The sequence below is a fragment of the Hylaeus volcanicus genome, chromosome 6 (assembly GCF_026283585.1).
Source record: "Hylaeus volcanicus isolate JK05 chromosome 6, UHH_iyHylVolc1.0_haploid, whole genome shotgun sequence".
NCBI lineage: Eukaryota > Metazoa > Arthropoda > Insecta > Hymenoptera > Colletidae > Hylaeus > Hylaeus volcanicus.
The window spans coordinates 11,424,340-11,444,418 of record NC_071981.1 but is presented as its reverse complement, the minus strand read 5'-3'; the positions used below and the strand labels follow the sequence as shown (position 1 = coordinate 11,444,418).

The window sequence follows — 20,079 nt, the reverse complement described above, 5'->3', positions numbered from 1 at the left end:
ATTTTCAACAAGATATGAATTGGCCACCTAAATCTTACTACTTGATGCCGTTGTACTTTTTTCTGTACCGTTATTTAAAAAGCATAGTTTACGACAATATTTGTGCACTTTTACTTATCATAAAAAGATCGGAATATGTTCCAAACCATTTATACTATATGTAATATGAAAATATAAATCCATTTTTGGAAAACCCTTTAGGATGAAAGATGACCTACGTAAACCAGGCCACTTGAATATCTCTTCCAATCACAATGATACAAAAAATATTTTACAAACAAATTAATGGTACGAAGGAGCACATAGCTGCAACAATTTTTTTTTCATCGTCTCTTTTTTGCAAGATTTCAAGATCATCGAAGCTTTTTCGTTAATAAATGCATATTTGTTCTAGTATATTACGTAACTAACAATAGATTCACATATGTATACTAACATGACGTTGAAATGATATTTTAATTTAATTTTCAATGTAATCAAAATTAGATTATATATATTACATATTATATAGAATATATTTCACATAAAAATTATATTATATATTATATTATTATATATGATACAATTTTTGTTACATTGAAATTTGTATACACATGCATATTTATAATAGGCATAGATGCGACTCATATATATGTGAATATATCTATACATACGTACACAAAGATTATGTTCTCTCACATTTCTTATTTCGTAAACAATGCGCTCTTATAATTGCATATTCCCTCTTTCCGATAACTCTTTCTATATTGATTTATTTTGATTGATTGATTGATTCGACTGAGAGTATCTGCGTGATTTCGACATCTACACAGACAATTCATCTTGCCTTATCAGTCGTTTCAAAATCCCTTCTAATTTACAAAGGAATTTGCAGTGGCTCAATCACGCTTATCGATAATCTTCTCAAATCATATATTTGGAACGTAGCATATAATATACAACAATTTAAAATGATTGCCAGATTTTAATTTCTCATTTTATTGTCTGTAATTTGTATGCATGAACTGCGTAATCTGATTATGGTACAATTCAAGTATTTTGAATAGTTCAGAAAATGAATAAGCAAGTTTGCTATTGTTTTGCAAGAAAAGGTTCTATAAAAATTTATTTCATGTGCTGGTGGATCCAGCCGACGTAGGAGGCAACACGGGTGTAGACGGAAGGCATGTGGCTAGATCCGCATGGCATCATACCCCATGATACGATACCAACTTGTACGGCGGAGTTGCCAACAAGTTGAGCGAGTGGGCCACCAGAATCACCCTAAATATTAGGCAGATAAACCAATTAATAATTGAAACAAATGTAAAGTATTCGGTTACTTTTGTTAATAACAATACACATTGAACTTTTTAATTAGTCAACTACGAAGACAATGGATATAAAACAATGTAAGAAATCATCCATGATTCTGTTTAGTCTAATAGAAACAGTTTACTCAGTCTACTCAGCCAACTGGGTAGACGGAGAGCAAGCAGAATGTTGCTAAGCAAACGAAATCATCTATAAAGTTTTTCAATATCTCAAGAATTTCTTAAATGATATAAAATAAAATTGGAGAAATTTTCTGATTGAGTTGATTGATTCAAGGTATCTGTTCAATGTAACAGTTGGAAAACGAAAATATTGACTTACAGAGCAAGCAGACACTTCCTTGCCAGCGAGACCGCTGCAAACCTGGGTGTCGAAGAGTTCAGGTTGTTGACCGACGACGGGCTGAGAGGTGAGTTCTTTCAAGCATTCCTCGTTGTCGAGGATTGGCACAATAGCCTTTTGGAGGACACTTGGTAAATTGGGGACAAGCTTTTTAGAGGTGGATCCCCATCCGGAGAGAACAGCCTGTCCAGACTGTTTTTGACCTTGGGTTGGCAGTTTGATGGGTGCAATCAATTTGTTGAATTTCAGGGGTGACTGCAGATGCAAAAGGGCGATATCGTGTTGCGCAACACCTCTGTAAACCAGTAAAGAAAACCATGTCAGTGGAACGCGGGATAACCGTTATTGACATAGAGTAGCGATCAGAAGATCGTGTGGCTCTTATCTTTTTATGTTTACTAGACAATCAGGAAGTATTTGACAATGTCCCGATAAAGCTATTCCGCGCGTTACGTTTGTATACCACCAGGTGAGATGAAACCTACCGCATTCTGAAAACTTTAGCTATATGAACTTTAGGATTTTGTTTGTTAATAACATAATACGCCTATTAGTGTAGTCGTGGGGATACTTAAAGGACATTATCTTTCGCGTTTAATTGTAACCATGAACACTGTCATTGAAGGTGGTACTTTATGGTATTTTGTGGCAAATACTTAGTTGTATTTTCATGATTTTTTCTGCAGGCAAAATATTTGACATAATATTCTGAAAAGCTCTAGGACGATAAGCATAGTGAATCTGCCCTAGAGAGATATCTGGATCATCTTGTGAGAGTATGTTGGTAATAATGAGATACGTTATTGATCTTGTAAGTTTCAGACCTCTATCTATTGAGGTTTTTGAATAAATTGAAAAAAGCGAAAAGTCAAAAAATAATTTTTTTGTTCAAAAACAGGTTAAAGATTCGAATGAAATTTTAACACATTATAGAGATATATAAAAGCTATATTCGGAAAAATTAATTAATCATAATCTTCATAATAATCATTAGAAACGGGCGATTTTTTCCAAAATTACTTTTTTTTATGGTAACGTTCTAGAACCACTTTGAAAGTAATATTTTTTTATGCTTTTCTCGACGTAACCTCTCACACACTTCAATTTATCAACAAATTTTAAATGTCAGATGATCAAGTTTTGCATAACATTGCCCATCGCAAACCATGTTTGGTGACCCTCTAGAAGGTCGCTCATATCAAGCATATTTAGAATAGAAGAACGTTAATTATAAAATATATTAACCGAGCATAAAAAAATAGTCGCGAGGTAGTACCCTTCTCGACCTTACAAGTATCTCTCTCTCCTTAAAGTTTCGTGTTCGATTGGCTTAACGCGATGGTCCGTGATATAAACGATTATAACTTTCGATTATAAATTAGCAAATATTTTGTAAAGACCAGAGAACGAGTACCCTCTTAAAACCAATTAAACATGGAAAAAGTGTTTTCTTAAAAACAAAATCCCAAAGCCCAGTTTGGAAAACCCTTTACATATTTTAACTTTCGACCTCTATAATACTTCTACTATTATGCACTGCTTTAATGTCTATTAGATATATTTTCCATGTTCATTTTGTTTAAGAATTTTCGAGCAAAAGGTTAATTATAACATTTGGATTTCATACAATATCGATATACGTAGCTATGGTAGGAGTCTGGACGAAAAGTGTCAGGTGTAAATACACTGAAACTTACCCTTTGTATCCACTGTGAACGATGGTATTGGAAACCATGATAACCTGGTTGGAGTTTTCATCTTTGGCGAGGTAGTATTTGCCAGCGACAACCCTCAGTTTTCCAATTTTCATGACGCAGTGACCAGCGGTCAAGATGTATCTCTCGTTGAGGATGGAACCACCGCAAGCATGGCTGTATTGGGTTATGGGTGGGATGCCCCATTGAACGGAAACTTGGTAAGGGAATTCTCCGGGTTCCGCGTCAACGCCATCAGTGATGCGCGGTGTCAGGCCGTAGGGCACAGCACTGCACACTGTAAAATTGGTACAATTGAAATACTAAGCCATGGAATTATTTTGTATTAAAACAGAAATATCGACGATACGAAAGCTCGAAGAAAGTTATTCTAAGAATAAAATCTCCGAATCCAAGTAAAACGGCAAGCATCTTACAACATTTCAAGTATGATGGCTTATTAACAAATTGATAATTCAGTAGAGTGTATCCTTACCTTGGAACACGAGGACCGTTGCCAGCAAACACTTCGTCAACATTGTTGTACATTCGTCACGTTACAACTTGTCGATTTCGGTGGAAATTACGTTTTATATAGGATGATACGCGTCAGCTATCGGCGATAATTTTGAATTGTAATCGATAACATCACCAATCGATGTTATGATTACATTTGTATTGGTTACAAAGATTATTTAAGTTTCAAGTGAGTGCTGATAAACGTACAATATCATTTTAGTGTAATACTGATTAGCAGATCATTGTATCCATACAAAGAATTGAATCTGGTTGATGACTTGCTATGATTTCTAAAGAAATTGAATTTAATTACTTATGTCTGCAGATATCTTAGATCAGTGTCTATTTAAAGTCTAGATGGCGTACTTAGACGAACTAAATGTAAACTCACACAAAAAGTTTTTAACCCATTACTTATCGGCAGAGTATCATTAGACTTTACACTGCCACCGTTTATCGGCCGAAAAACTAGAAGTATTTATTTCGTTGATTTTAGTTATCGACCGGTCGACTAAAATGATGTAGAGTCGTTGGTATCTTGCGAGATCCTAAAACGAATCAGCAGTTATTGCTTTATTAGCACAGGTAACTGATTCTTGACGACAGACATGTCGCGGCTTTAAGGAGGATTCCGGTGTAACAGGTTTAAAAAATCGAATTTTTTTCTTTCACGGACTGCTGTACAAAGACCGTTCTAAAGATGATCTATTAGATAGATTTTTAGGCGAATTTACGCAAAATTCCAACGAAAGTTTTAACGCAACCATTCGTAGCTGGTACGATATAAATAATTTTAGTTTTTCACACAAACAAAAATAAAGATATTCTTAATCTATAAGTATGTGGTTATTGTTTGAACTATGATAATTTAAGAATATTAAAAAATAACAAGATGATAGCCTTTTGAAATTAAAATTTCAATTTCTATGTAAAAAAATTACTGTCTTTTCGTCTGTAAAATTCGAATTTTGCATGTATCGAAAATATCCTAGTCCCGTATGAGAATTACACGTCTATTGAATATTTCTACTAAGTTGCAACTTAACTGGTTCATTAGTTTTTGCGTTACCGCAGCAGCTAACTGGAATAATGTCGTTTCGAAAAAAACGCATTTAAAGTTTCGTACACTACTTGACGGTACAAAATAACTTATCATACTTAAAATCAATCACTTATTCCAGCACCATATACACGTTCCTCTTCCTCATAAAATTCTTATAAAACAACAATTTCATCTTCTTATGCTGTGCTCGCTTCATTTGAGACTTCTTGAGATTCTCTGTCGGTCAAATAAAATCACTGATTGTCTCGATTATCAGCGAAAATTTTTGTTATGTGATCAATTGTTATTCCCATTGCTTCAAATACTTTTATTATGATATGATAACTTTTGTTAAAAATTGCTATCAGTAGATATTCTGCAATTTCTGTAGTTTATATTTCGCAATTAATTTGTTTTGTCGCGAATTATCACATAAGAATATTAAAACTATTGTTGTTGCTCTGTATGGTCACGCCTAAACTACGCTATATAAAAAATCTTGTATGAATAAACTTTTCTATATGGGTTTGATTATATTTTGAACTATCTCTGTAAGCAGTGGATCATGAGTGCAATTATTTAGGTTTCTCTCAACAGCACGACACCATCGTCGATTCGACAGGACCATTCACGTCTCGTGGCTTTTTATCAGTTGACACCTTGTGATAAAATGTGGCCCAAATAGCCTTCCTCATTTCTTCTATTGAATTTGTATTTCCTAATTTGCACATAATCTCTGTACAAACTCTTAATCAAGATAATTTTTATTCGTGTATCTCTTGTTTGTACAAAGTTATTGCAAACGAACTTGGTGTAAAGCAAAATACCCTAAACAATTTATTTGTAATACTGAATTGCTCGAATGAGTGCTCGTGATATTTTATTTTGTTCGTGTGTATGCAATATGTTTAAATCATAATAACTAGATATAGAATTTTTATTTTATTTGTTTATTTTATGTCATCTAGTACAGAGATAAAGCACATACATGAATCAACATCTAACATTGAAGAGAACCTCATAAGAAACTGTCGCTAATACTCAAAGGTTGATGCGACGTTAAATATGTAATAAAAAAAAAGTCTAAAGAGGCGAAGAACAGCTGGTTTCGTGTTATTCAAACCCAACCTCAGCTTTATTCAGAGTTTGTCTATTGTTCTCACTCCTACAAGTTCCTTCGAAACGATAATACGATTTACATTGATTTGATCGGCAGGATCGCAAGAGAATGATGATTTGACATCCACACGGAGGATACGTCTTTCTTTTGTGGTCTTCACAATATCCCTTACCTCTATGGTGAGTTTTCAATGCCACAATCAAGTTTACCGATAATCTTCTCAAACAGGGAGTAGGTAGAATAAGCACTTCATCTTTATTTCAATTAAATTTATTTTTAACGTATCATTTATAATTTTCATTCATAGACTGATTAATCTCGAATTACAATTACAATCTTCTTCATTCTTCATAGAAAGAAGATTCAATTTTGTTGGTGTACAATCGATGTAGGTTGTAGGATTTAGTTTATCGCACGAAAGTATTTTGTAGAATATTATACATGCTCGTTGATCCAATCGATGAAGGAGGAGACGCGGGCGTAGATAGTGGGCATATGGCGAGATCCGCATGGCATTATATTCCATGATACAATACCAACTAGGACGGGAGAGTCGTCAACGATTTGGACGAGTGGATCACCAGCATCACCCTGAAATTGAAACGAATAAATGAACCCATTCTATTGCTATCATCAACCCAAGCTTTAGGTATTTGCTTATTCGTTGTCAGAAAAATATACATTCGACTCAATAAATTGCCAATAATATTGTAACAAAGCATTTATAAACAAACTTCATATAATATTTTTTTCTTGTTTTCACTTGTGGATCATGCTCCTACAATCTTGCCGGAAAAGTAGGAAACACCCTGTACAATAAGTAAATAGTTGGAAAACGAGAATGGTTACTTACAATGCATGCAGACACTTCCTTGCCAGCTACTCCGGTGCAAACCTCAGAGTCGAAGAGTTGAGGTACTTTGCCAATGAGATGGTCTTTGGTCAGTTCCTGAAGGCAGTCGGCGTTTTCAAGAATTGGTACAACAGCCTTGTGCACAACGTTGGAGTAAATAGGAAGAGGCAATTTAGAGGTGGACCCCCATCCAGAAAGAACAGCTTCTCCAGACAGCTCTGTTTCCGGTTCCGGCAGGGCGACAGCGGACACGAAATTGTTGAATTTCAGGGGGTACTCCAGTTTCAAAAGGGCGAGGTCATTTTCTCCACTGTCCCTGTAAGTCCGTAACAAAAATTATGTCAATAAAACATGTGACGCTTTTTATACAGTACTTTGTATTTTCAGTATCAGCTTACTTCGGAATCAAAAAGTGTCGTACTGTGATTACGCACTTTTCGATAAGGTAACGTTATGCAATTTAAATTCTGTGGCGTGACATAGGACCTACTATATTCTATTTGAACCTCTAATCTCGTTTGGCTTTTCTATTGAACAAAGATTTAATGTTGACGTTTAAGCGTTTATCAGAAAAACCAACGCTTTGATACTTCCGGTTTCTACTTCGGTAAAATCTATCTCTAAGACATAATTTCGTTTGTTTGTTACGTTTGGATTACTTTTGTAGTGTTTTAATTTATGTAAAACCACCAACAGCTACGGTACACCTTCAACTACAAATTCGTCAATTTGTTTATTAACGTATTTCAAATTTTTCGCAAACTCACCTGTGGTATTGGCTGTGAATGACCGTGTTAACGACGTCAACGATCACCTCGGATTGTTCATGTCTGTTGAGGTAGTATTTGCCAGCGACGACTCTCAATTTACCATATTTCGGGACACAGTGGGCAGCGGTCAAGACATATGATGCGTTGACGATGGCACCACCGCAAACGTGGCTGTAACTCCTTAGAGGTGGGAATCCCAATTGAACGGAGACCAGGTATGGGAATTCTCCGAGTTCGGCATCATTGCTATCGGTGATGCGGGGTTTGAGGCTATGGGGTATAGCCCAGCACACTATGAAGTCATTATAATCATTTTGGTTAAACCATTTTGTTGCGTCGTTGTTGATTGCGCTGTTGGAATATTTATTATAACTTAACCTTTTATTTTACTACAAAAATAAATGTACTGAGAATATATGCACAATGTATACAGGGTATCCCAGAATTAGCGTAAGAGCCGGAAATGGGAGGTAGCTGAGACAATTCTGAACCACAATTTCCTTTGCAAAAATGTTGGACGGTGCTTTGTTTTTAACCGACTTCGAAAAGAACGAGGTTACTCAATTCGACGTGTATATATTTCTTTTTTTTTTTTTTGAATTTTTAATGAAAATCACCGACCAATCACAGCGCCTGACCAATGCATCGCTTGCCTATATTAATCCCGCAAGGGGTTTCATAGTATAAATAAAAGAAAAAGTTACTATTATTTAAAAGAATTAACTCTTCGAACGATTTTGTTCGAAAACAGTGAACCGTTTATAGCACGATGATGGATCTTATTGAAAATGTGAAATGGTAAATTAATGTTCGACAAATTGCATTACTTACCTTCGAGCACGAGAATCGCTGCTAACAAGCACTTGGTCAACATTGTTGATTGAATTTCTTCTCACAACTTATGATTCTCAATCGGAAACTACGATTTATATAGGATGATACACATCGATATTTGGCGATAATTCAAACATGTAATTGATAACAGAAACACTTAGTACTATGTTTACGTTACAAATGGTTATATTTAACTTTCAAGAGTGGTTTGATAAAAAGTGTTGAAAAATAAGCTGAAATCAATGAAAGTGAAAAGTTTGGAACGGCTAAAATTTGTTCTGCAATTTCATCGACAACGTTACGTGCCAGTAACATATTCATCACTGTTCGTTCTATTTATGCTAATAAGTTCTTCCCCAAGCCAAAGTAATAAAATTGGTTAATGTTATTTAATTAAAAAAATGAAGTTATCATTACATAGCAATGCATAAATTACAAATAAAGCCACGTAGGTGAGTCAATTTCTTTCATATTTATTATGGCACGTCGTCTTAGTAAACAACGCATAGAAAGTTCAGGTCAAAAAGCATAAGACTACCTAAATTGAATAAACATTTACACAAAATTCGAACGAAAATTTTCATATAAAGCATAGTGTTTGAACTCAGACCACTTTCGATTTACAAATATGGAAAATAGTCTCGATTCCAACTTCTTTTAAAAACTGATTTATTCACTTTACATTTTTCTACATTCTACTTAAATAAATATTTAAATAAGTAATTTTACTATCTAATGGACGTACACTACGCTGAACTACTAAAATTTCGATTCTACTTCTCATAATTCGATAAATAACTTTACAATATTTACATGCCCATCGTGAATATGGGCAACACTAAACTTAAGCATTAAAATAAATTAAAGAAAACTATTTAAACATTAATCTACATTTGTCTGGTTTGCGAGAGAATCGAAAGATTAGACTAGCGAACTTTGAACTCATTTCAAATCTCGAAATGAAATCTAATTCGGCATTATCTCCTACAATTTTTTTATCACGTACGAACGTTTTATTTTTGATACCCGTTGGCGGTCATTGTTTTCATCGAAAGAAGCACGCGAGAGACTATTTTTGCTTTTATCTTCGTTTCGTTGCGTACACGGTTTTTGGTCGATTTACAAATTATTCCCAATGAATTTCACGTGTTGCAAGTAACCAGTCGAACGATGGTTCTTATCCCAGACCAAATTTCGCGAGCTGTGGGTACAATTTGCGATGCAGGAAGTAGAAACCCAAATGTTCCACGGTCCCGCAATTCCAGCGTGTAGGCGTACTTTATTCCAGCTACACCCTTAGCCCAATCATCGGAAGCACCTGAAAACGATTGTCACGAGTTACATCTCGAGTTTCAACTGGATCAAGGACTGACAACAGTCACCATTTCTTTTTCACTATTCTATTATTTGTACGATCGACATCTATCGCTCACGTCTGAAATAAGTTTGCTTTTCGCGTTATCGCGTAAGTAGGGTTTCCAGACACTATTAATGAAGTACTTAAAGATCTTTTAACGAGACGGAAAATTACAGGGATTCATTATCTTCGATCGTAAAATTCATAAATTGACACTTTTTTGTTCTTGATTGTTGAAACGATTGTGATTAGATTAGTTTTTCTTAGACATGAAAACAATCCCTATATTTTTTATTCCGAAATGTATCGGATTAAAAAATTAATCAATAATTAGTTTCATAAAGTGTGCAAATAAGTTTGACTTTAATAGTATTTTATAGACGGTTTATAGTTTAGTTGACCCAATACTTGTTAATTCTTGCGAATAGTCCAAGTTCTTTTACAGGGAAGTATAGGTACAATTATATTTGTAATGAAACTATTAACTAAAATTTCTGTTACTCTATAACCGCATATTTGAAGAATTTTACCTATCCTTATCGATAATATTGACTATCTCATTAATAAGGTATACTTTAGATAGATTTTATAGAAGTTCAATTAAAAAATTGCCTCACCTTCGTTCAATTTTCTCTAAAATATTGTGAGCTAAAAAAGTATACTATTTTTAAGCAACAGTAACGAAAAAAGCAAATAGGCAGGTGATATGAGATTGTGAATTTTGTTTTACTATTATATGAATAAAAAAAATATTAGCAACATTTTAATAAATAGTTGTTTTTGACCCTCAGCAACGCAATCTTGCGAAACAACTTTTCTTCGAGGTGGCTTTCCGATGGACAAGATTTCGGCAAATCGGATATAGTTGTAACAAAAATATCATAAACTGCAATATATTCTCTACGTAACGACGTAGCGAAATTGTCAATTTCTCAATATTTTACAAAATATAAACAAAAGAAGTGACCGAGCTCTGGTAAAAGTTCAATCACTAAAATTTACACATCTGCTGGAATTTCTTTTCATTCGCATAATAGTAACGAAATATAAAACCTTGTATTAATCGAATGTTTACTGCTTTTGTTACCGTTGTTCAAAAATCGGATACTTCTTTGGTTTGTCGCAGTATCTTACACTATTGACGAGTATTTTACACTTACTAGCTCGGAACGAAATCACCACAATGCGATGCAATAAATTTTCAACAAGTTATTTTTATTTGTGTAAGAGACATTCTTTCACCACTTATCTCTTTAATTAATTATGAAATTCCGAGACGATTTATATTTAATCGATAATTGAATATTATCAACGGAAGGGGATTAGTAATGTGCTTTGTATCGGCTACCAATATTAATTTTTCATTTTATCATACCTGACGTGGGATACAACAGGGCAGACGATGGACCAAGTTGATAATCAGTGCCGTGAACCTTCGAGATTGCATTTATCGCTTTTCTAGCAACGTTCGCCAGCTCCGAATAATCAGAGGGCTTGGAGTAGGTGTATCCCCACGGGATTAGCCACATTTGCGAGTAAGAATGCAGCGTTAGATACATTCTGAAAATAATATTCATTACTTGTGTTGAAACAAATGAAATTTTGTACAATGGCCTCAGACATTCCATTCGATCTTCGCAATACAACGTTTTCGAGTTTAAAGTATGCAGTAAGTGAGAGATCTGGAAACAATTGTGACAATTCTCAAGGATCGAAAAAAATGTTACAGGAGAACAATATACGTGTGTAAATTTTCGTAAATCGGACAATAATACTTGTTAATTTCGTACATTTACACACATACGAGGCTGTGTAAAAAACTCAAGTTTATATTTGAACGACCTTCGTGTAATACATTGTACCTCTTGATTACGTTTCCCATTTTTACGAACTTCAAAAATTATTTATTGGTTGTTTCAAATATTATAGCGAATATGGTTAAGAATTAGTTTTATTACTGAGGGTTCCTGGCTACCTAATTCTCTTTTTATTGGCGAGAATGTAATCTGCCATCGCTTTGGTCTCCGGCTCAGAGAACGCGTGTGGTCCAGCGTAGGTCTCGTCACAAGGATCCTGGCTCGCTCCTCTGTTGTCCACTTCGCCCCAATGGTAATCGAAGTTCCTGTTCGGGTCGACACCCTCGCATCTGCCCCAAAACCATCTCGCGTAATGGTTCACGAGTTGAAAAAGCCTGGAATGAAAATACCAATGTAATCCGATTCTACAGACTGAAACAAACCGTAGTTTTTTCAAAGCGAATATGCCAGAATTTGATACAGAAAAAAGTTGAATTTCGCAGTGAGAATCGTCTTTTAATGATAGAATGTTTTGCTTCGATGTAAAATCGTGCATACATTACCTTAGAACAATGAATAATTTATACTTGAAGAAATACTTTTATATTGAGAAGACACGGATAACCATTCTTGCGTGCCCTTTGCACTCGGATGTCTCTTCTGAGTGGATATCGTAAGTCCAGGAAAACTTTATTAGTGATTATACAGCATAAATTTATAGAAGTGTAACATTTGTTGTATGATTTGAAGTGTATGATTCTTTGAAGGTTTCTATTTAAATATCATGACAATTCAAATAAAAATATGGTACATGTATTAGGATATATAGAGCAAATATGAGCTTGTGCTACATGGAAAAAGAATATGTGAATAGTCTACACCTTAAAAAAGCGACAAAGAGCATTTGTATAAGAAAGTAATATGTGTGAACATATCTTGTATGACATGATGCAATTTGTGAGGATAAACAAGGAAGCCGAAGATTGCAACTTAAAAGATAGAAACTATCAATGCATATCTACTCGTATGACTGTTTCACACATTATCACATATTAGAATAGTATACAGTTTTGATTTTTGACATAAATATGTTCCTCGGTATCTAAAGATTCATGTAAGCTCAAGTATCGTTACAGTAAATTACATGCTTTATAAGTTACATTATGTAATACGACGTGATTCCCGTTTGCACATTCTGTAACGAAATGGCTCCGAGTGCAAAGGGTACAAATACATGCAATAGTTTTTGAAGTAAAATATCATCCATGTTCATCCATGTTCATCCATGTTCATCTATGTTCATCACTCATGTTTTGTGCTCTAAACTAGTCAGATCTCTAGTAATTGAAATCGTCGAGCACAGTGCCCAAAGAAACATAGTTTTCCAGGGAAAGAGGATTTCGTACCGACTGCCCTCTTCGTTTTCACCATGATTGCTTCGCGTTTTCCTCCAGAAGCGGTCGCCAGTGTGGGTAAACTCGTAGCCATCCGGATTGGCGACGGGTAGAATCATCCAGTCCGAATTGTCGAGTAGTTTCGTGTAGCTTGCAGTCTTCTCTACCAACTGGTTCATGATGTAGGTCGCTACAGCAGTGCCGATCCACTCACGTGCGTGCATGCCTGTCGAATACGACGGCACTTCGAGGATAAAAAGAACGGTATAACGGTATAGGGTCGCGTTAAACGCGATGGGCATAGAAATTCCGTATCGACGAAAATCTGGAGTGATTCCCTGAGTCCCGATGGAGCGATAGACGGGTTACAGACAAGTACAGCATTATAATATTTCGTGGCAGGTAATCTAGGGCATAGATCTGACTTATATCCGCTTACAGACAGATCTGGTTTGAAATTTTATTCTCTCGAAATGTTCTCAGACTTTTACTTCAACTTCAAACAGTAAAGTAAAACTCTTGTCGCTAAAACATAAGCTCTTCAATTGTTTTTCCGAATTTGCTATCTAACTAACTTTTCAAAACGCAGAACAAAAATGAAACTTATAAGAATCAATATGAAATAATAATTAAAAGCAAAAACACTACACAAACCCTCTTTACCCTGGAAGATGGCGGGTGGGCCAGTCGGGCAAAATGAGTACACAGTCTTAAATAGAACATTTTACAGCTGAAATTAATAATGGGTCAAATTGTTTACAAACTAGTATAAAGTGCTGGAAGCACAATATATAAACTTTAAAAGTGTTGCATAAAGGTCGCCATTGATTGAAATACATTTCTCTAGTGTTTTCATATCAAGTTCCACATCTCTCTCCTTCGAAGAATTTTGCAAAGTTTTTCGTACGTAGTTGTTGACCATTACAAGAAAAATATCAACGCTCGATTTACTTAAGGCATGTGAATTCATTTAGTTTCTGCTTATACCGGATAAAGCGTACGCATTTTATATTCTATCCACTTTGTCCGAACACGACTATTCAAGATTTTTTTTATAAATATAACAATCTTTTCGCTAAAACGCTTAAATACAGGGTGTCCCAGAACTCATATAAGAACCGGAAATGGAGCGTAGCTGACACGATTCTGAACTACAATTTCTTTTGCAAAAATGTCGATGGGGGCTTCATTTTTGAATTATTAACGAAAAACACCAACCAATCACAGCGCCCGATTAGCGCACACTCAGTCGCCAGAGCATAAGCCCGAGCCTGGCTTGTTATGTCAGGTCTAGCTTCAGCTAATTTGAAAGAGAATCGTGTAGTGTAGAGTATCCACGGATGCTTGAACGCTTTGTGTTCGTAAGATCATGTATTTAGGATAGCGTCCGTTAAAAAGTAACCTTTAGTTGATTTTAGAATGTCTACGTATCTGAATAATTACGTCCGTGCTGTCATGAATTTGTAAGAGTGTGTATTCAGAATAAAGTGAAATAAATAATAGTCTTAGATATTTCTGATAAGAATATTTCCACGCGATTGCGATAGTATTTACTTCAAATGAAATCAGTTAAAAATTAACTTTTGCTAGGTTTTAACAAATTAAAATAGATATCTGGTAGTGTTTAAGTGGAAGTGTGTTTGCGATCCTTGAATGATAATATACACTTAAGATAAATTAGGTTTGGGATAAGTAACGCGATACAACATTTTAGAAAATCTAGTTTTGAAGTCTTAGCAAGCCTAATGCGAAGAATGAAGAAACTCGAATTTGTTGTTTAATTTTATTTTTACTTTACTGAAGTATGTAAATATATGCTACGAAACGTATAGAATATGGAACAGTCATAGACATAGAACTAGAACAAGGCATATCAATGTGACGCATATAAGGGCTTCAAGGTACATCGAAACATATTCGCACAGGAATAATTCAAACAATCGTTTCATTTAATTCTTGACTATGATTGATCCGATTTTTGAACATTGTAATTGTTTAAGCTTGTATTTGATCGATTGATACTTCCTCGCTCTGGGATATACAGATATCAAATCTGATGCAACAACGATTGGCTTTGCACGAGACGAAAGTCGTATGATATGAATCTTAAAATACACGTATAATAGTAATTGTTTCAGCAATACATTCCAGACATCACAACCTTCACATGTTTCATTTTCTGCAACATTTACAACTGCCATTAAATCTGATAGAAAGTATGGATCAGGATTTCGTGTCAAACATCCGAATAATAGAGTCACGCAATTGACCAGATTTCTCTGTTGTATGAATAATTTCACGTTGGTCCACCCGAAAATCGAGCACGACCCAATTCTTTAGTCTCCATGTATTTCTCTCTGGTAACTAGGTAAACGCGTTCGCGAAGGAATTTTTTGAAAAAGTGGAACTCACCAGCGTCTATCCAGATGACTGGCTTGGCCTCCCCTACTCTGTTAGGTCCGGTTGAAATTTTTACCATTCTTATGGGCTGTCCTTCATAACTGTGACCTATCGTTATCAGTTCCACTATTTTTGGGTACTTGAGAACTAGGTATTCCATGTACCTAAGGATATCTGGAAAATGGAGGTTCTAATGTGTTAAAAAAGTACACTACCGACTGTCAATTTTAATATATTATCACAGCTGTAACTTACTCAAAGAAAACGAATGTAAATAATGGTTGTCATAATACGTAATACATAAATCAGTCGAACTATTATTGTCTGGGAGGTTTATACTCATTCATACAATATCAGCATATAGTGGTCGTAAAATATTCGATATTCATAACTTGACAGATAGCGAAGTTTAGAACAGAAAAGCTGCATAGTGAGAGTTTGCAACATCCCTCGTGGGAGCACCTTGACAGATGCACTTGAGGAGGACGAATTGTGAATAAAAATTGTTTATATTATGTACTGCAAGGGAAATTGTAGGTAACCGAAGTTGAATCTATGGAAAAATTGGCGGCTTGAATGCCCCGAGTGCGCTATCTCACCTCGAAAACATCTCAAACACGGAGGTGTATTGAAATTAATGGCTGGTAGTATATTGATTCGACGAATGAAAGGAAACATTTAATTCTCAAACGAGCATTCAATTTTACTTTACATATTATAAAATATTCAATCGAGTCTATAATGAATTACAGGGAAAACAGTTACGTGTTAAGTATTTGTGACGAATATTAATAATGCATAGTGTTCATTAGTTAAATGGCTTATTAATCGACATCATTTACACGAAAAATTCGTCAGAATAAAAATGCTTGTGAAAATAAAAAATATGTTAATTCGTGTATACTTCGTAGATAATCCCAGGCTTATAATATTTCTGAGTTATCGTGAGCTATCTAAAATTAAATATATAATCACGGAAGATGATTTAAGAGATTAAAAGAGAAATAATCTTAAATAAATTAAAATTGAGGTACATAAATAACGAAGATTGTGAACAATTGTGAGGTTAACAATCATGTTTAAATTTAACTAATTAACATTAGAATATTCTATTCCTTTTCTCATAATAAGAATAATTATTATGTATTACATTCATAAATATGGTAATGACGGATATACCGAATTCATTCTTGTTTAAAATGACCAAATGAAAGAGTCTAAATCACCACGTTCATAAATGTAAATTAGTTAACTTCAATTCATAAATAATTGCATTGTAAACAACACTGCCTCGAAGAGACACTTACCTCCGTATCGATGATACCTCTTCCAAGTCATGCTGTGACCTTGAGTGCTGACCAGGTCATCGCGCTGCTCTTTTGACATTTTTGGGTTCTGGTGGACTATCGTTTTCTGTTAGGAAACATAAATTATTACATAAATTGAAGAAATTATTTATTAAAAGTTCCATCTAGAAACTGTCGTTGCTACATCAGAAAATGAATCTAAAATTACAATACAATTTTGTAATACAAAGCTTTTTTTAAAAAGAGAACTGACTCCCTTTTAGAAAGATGTATTTGACTACAAAAAAGAATATGGTACAAGTTGAATTAAGTTTTAACTTCATGTAATAAGAGAGATATACAGAGAGTCACCTGTCGAGGGCAAAGAGTTAAGGAAGTTATAAAGAAACAATTTGGGGCCTCGACTTTGGCCACTTTCCTCTACTTGTTATTGAGAAAGTCTTGTATTAGGATTTTTCGTACCTGAAGATTCGGTATCAGTACTTTGAAGTTGATCCCTCTGTCTTTAAGGAAAGTCTTAACATCGGCAACAAGGTCTGGCGCGACAACCAAGTCTGTTGTTCTGGAACATCAACGTTTCCTCGTTAAAATGCTGCTCAATTATAATTAAAATAGGAATAAAACGAACAGATAATAGGAAACGTACTTGTTTTGAAATGGCTGCGACCAGAATTTGAGGTCTTCCGGTTCGGTGTTTCTGAGATGCCTTAGATCGCTCACTTGTGTTTCCGTCTTGGGAAACAATCTGATCAACTGATGGTTCCTGTAGCTAACTTTGGAGGACCGTGACTTTACGTTTTTCTCCTGGCCGATGATGGAAGTCACGAAGGAACCGATTCCGTTAGCTACCGCGGAAAACATCGACTCGAAGATATCAGTGAAAGAAACTTCTCTTCCCACATTCTTGAGAAACGACGTTCCAGATACAAGCGTCGATCCATCGTGGGTTTCATTGGTGGTTGATTCTCTTTCGTCTGTGTATCTGCAAGAAAGCTTGCAATTTTTCTATCGTACGTCAACTATCAAAAAATGCTGAGCGTGTTCATAATTCAGTTCTTTCTTTTTATTTTCAGGAAACAAGAAATTCTATTTTGCAACGTAAATACTGGGTCAACCATACGTTTTAGATAGAAAGTCACCTAGTTTCAATAAAAGCGACGAAATTAGTATGTTTATTGAACCTTTTGAGAACATAAATATATGTATGTATATTGTTTCTATAAAGTCTTAACACTTTGCCGACCGGCTATATCAAGTACATCTTCGAGTGTGCAATATAGGATTTATCTGTATACAATGATACTCAACAAGTTTTCCAAAATGTAACCATTTCGCTGCATTTTCTTTGAAAAGACGATATTTTACTTTCTAGTGCGATTTTTCCCTTTGCTACTATGTTTCTCTAAGACTAGGCCTAGCAACTATCTGATATTCTCAGTAAATCTTTAAAAAAGAGAAAATGAAGGAATAACGGAAATCAAGGATAGGCATGTAGTGCGCATACGTGCACTTTTTCAAATTACAGTAACAAGTTAAGTAACACTATTTACACTATGGCGACTAAGAGTTTGACCTAAAACGCTTCTATAAAGACCTAGGTATGAATGTTGTTCTCAGGTTTACTTAGAATTATATAAATTAATGTAAGTGCAAACAAGACTATACTCATGACCAGTCAACAATGTGTTAATACAGTTTCTAAATTTAATTTTAAGATAAGTCCAAAGGTAATTTTAAAATCATGGATATCTCGTGCCACTAGAGATTTTGACTTCTTTAAGAAACAAGAAACGTTCGATCGACACAAACCTGTCCACTTCGTGGCTTCCACCTTCCAAGGACCAATTCTTCTTATCGAATGGCGAACAGTTGTAATTTTGTTGCACAGAAAATTCAAAATGGGCGCGCTGCGGTCGCGCGTTAACTCGATTCCACGCGGTGATCAACGAGAAACAGAACACGATACGAAGGATCGACTCGATGCCCACAGCCATGGTCGGCCTGAATCAGGCCAGAATATGCGACTGTCTCAAAGTCTCCTTATTGACTATCCTCGTGGTCCGAGTCGAAACCAGTCTAACTACTTGTTGGTTGTAAGCGTATGCGAAAAACAACAGTTTCACTGGTTTGCTTCACGGGCCTGGCTTACGGGATTTCAGTATGGTATTCAATACCCAACTTCCTTCTCGATATCTCTAGGCTCCTCGCAGTAACAGCAGAACAAAGTTCTCGAGATTCCATTGAGTAAGTGGTACACTTTGAATTGTTTAGAAGTATTGCGAAATTGCCTTGATTTTGATGGTCCGTCATATTAAAAACAATTTTCCAAGTGCAAAAGATTAACATATACATTGATACTGCTTCTCAAAAGTCTTAGGACAGTTTGTACATTTTATTAAAATTTATAAACTAATAGTTTTAAAGGATTTTTACTTTATTTTTTCAGTTTTAAAGAATGTCGTCTCGCATGACACTAAATTCTTGTTTTATACGCACTCTATTGAACCATAGCCTCAAGTGACATTTATAACACAAATTAAATTTACGAAATGTATTAATCAAATTTATACTATAAGCATTGGTAAACACGAATGGTAGGGACTATTTAATTTCACTAATTGTTTTTATTAATAAATTTTGATTTAAAAATCAAAGAGACAATCTAATATTTCTCTTTTGTTTTAATTGTTTAATCAAATTTTATTTAAATACTAGATCGATTTAGTTTCGAGTCTTCGAGAATCTGATAGAGATTAGTATAGTATGTATTTTAAATAGCCAACACCTGTAGAGACTAGAAAGCCTTGAATAGTGGTCTAGAAAAATAAATCGATACTTCACTTTTCTAAAAAATGTACAATCTTAGAAGTCGATTAATCTTCTCCAGATGAAATGTAGTGAGCGAGCGTCACGAGGAGGAATGTATCGAGCAAAAAGTTATTCCACCACTTTTCTCCACGACGACGTTCGTTCCATTCTTGTTCCGTTAACGGTAATCTAGGTAATTTGCCACTTACCGCGTACCATGCTAGACGGATTATTCTACTTTTCATTGGTAGTGAATGGAAAATCCGTACAGATAATGTCGACCACAAGAAAAATTATACAATTTTCAGATAACTTTCCATTTCGACACAGAGGATGCTGCATGCGATGTTGCATGACACGCAATTTGTCCATATTGCTGAGTATCCTACTTTCTATGCAGAGGTGAGATTGCTCTAGATATAACTAGATATGCCAAAACGAAAAAGAAATTCCAATTCAGTTCTACTTTGCCAAAGAAGGCAGTAGTGCTCAACTGTACGTGAAAAATTGGGACCGAAGATTTACATTA

The 20,079-nt window shown here is 35.0% G+C and overlaps 3 protein-coding genes across 3 annotated transcripts; all 3 read right to left on the bottom strand.

The window, feature by feature from the left end:
* Positions 1-760: 760 nt before the first annotated feature.
* LOC128878282 (trypsin-1-like) lies at positions 761-3,956 on the bottom strand. The gene is made up of 4 exons (XM_054126368.1): positions 3,847-3,956; positions 3,354-3,648; positions 1,636-1,951; positions 761-1,263 (listed from the first exon to the last, which is right to left on the bottom strand). The coding sequence occupies exons 1-4, from the start codon at positions 3,887-3,889 to the stop codon at positions 1,105-1,107; spliced, it is 813 nt and encodes a 270-aa protein (XP_053982343.1). The 5' UTR covers positions 3,890-3,956; the 3' UTR covers positions 761-1,104.
* Positions 3,957-6,353: 2,397 nt separating this feature from the next.
* On the bottom strand, positions 6,354-8,661 carry LOC128878283 (trypsin-1-like). The gene is made up of 4 exons (XM_054126369.1): positions 8,486-8,661; positions 7,652-7,946; positions 6,885-7,200; positions 6,354-6,622 (listed from the first exon to the last, which is right to left on the bottom strand). Exons 1-4 carry the CDS (start codon positions 8,526-8,528, stop codon positions 6,467-6,469), a joined length of 810 nt encoding a protein of 269 aa, XP_053982344.1. The 5' UTR covers positions 8,529-8,661; the 3' UTR covers positions 6,354-6,466.
* Positions 8,662-9,176: 515 nt separating this feature from the next.
* Positions 9,177-18,736, bottom strand: LOC128878537 (carboxypeptidase B-like). Its single transcript, XM_054126824.1, has 9 exons — positions 18,552-18,736; positions 17,389-17,724; positions 17,205-17,304; positions 16,743-16,848; positions 15,448-15,609; positions 13,048-13,261; positions 11,821-12,036; positions 11,221-11,405; positions 9,177-9,806 (listed from the first exon to the last, which is right to left on the bottom strand). The coding sequence occupies exons 1-9, from the start codon at positions 18,734-18,736 to the stop codon at positions 9,631-9,633; spliced, it is 1,680 nt and encodes a 559-aa protein (XP_053982799.1). The 3' UTR covers positions 9,177-9,630.
* Positions 18,737-20,079: the final 1,343 nt, after the last annotated feature.

What these genes read in the sequence shown, in the direction of transcription:
- LOC128878282 (XM_054126368.1), bottom strand. Translation starts at nt 3,889, where the DNA reads ATGTTGACGAAGTGTTTGCTGGCAACGGTCCTCGTGTTCCAAG. An exon ending in GTTCACAGTGGATACAAAGG is followed by an intron (nt 1,952 to 3,353) that starts GTAAGTTTCAGT and finishes ACTGGTTTACAG; the next exon opens with AGGTGTTGCGCAACACGATA. An exon ending in AGGAAGTGTCTGCTTGCTCT is followed by an intron (nt 1,264 to 1,635) that starts GTAAGTCAATAT and finishes CCTAATATTTAG; the next exon opens with GGTGATTCTGGTGGCCCACT.
- LOC128878283 (XM_054126369.1), bottom strand. Translation starts at nt 8,528, where the DNA reads ATGTTGACCAAGTGCTTGTTAGCAGCGATTCTCGTGCTCGAAG. An exon ending in AGCGATTCTCGTGCTCGAAG is followed by an intron (nt 7,947 to 8,485) that starts GTAAGTAATGCA and finishes ATGACTTCATAG; the next exon opens with TGTGCTGGGCTATACCCCAT. An exon ending in ATTCACAGCCAATACCACAG is followed by an intron (nt 7,201 to 7,651) that starts GTGAGTTTGCGA and finishes ACGGACTTACAG; the next exon opens with GGACAGTGGAGAAAATGACC.
- LOC128878537 (XM_054126824.1), bottom strand. Translation starts at nt 18,736, where the DNA reads ATGGCTGTGGGCATCGAGTCGATCCTTCGTATCGTGTTCTGTTTCTCG. An exon ending in GAAAACGAAGAGGGCAGTCG is followed by an intron (nt 12,037 to 13,047) that starts GTACGAAATCCT and finishes TTTTCATTCCAG; the next exon opens with GCTTTTTCAACTCGTGAACC. An exon ending in GCCAATAAAAAGAGAATTAG is followed by an intron (nt 11,406 to 11,820) that starts GTAGCCAGGAAC and finishes TATTATTTTCAG; the next exon opens with AATGTATCTAACGCTGCATT.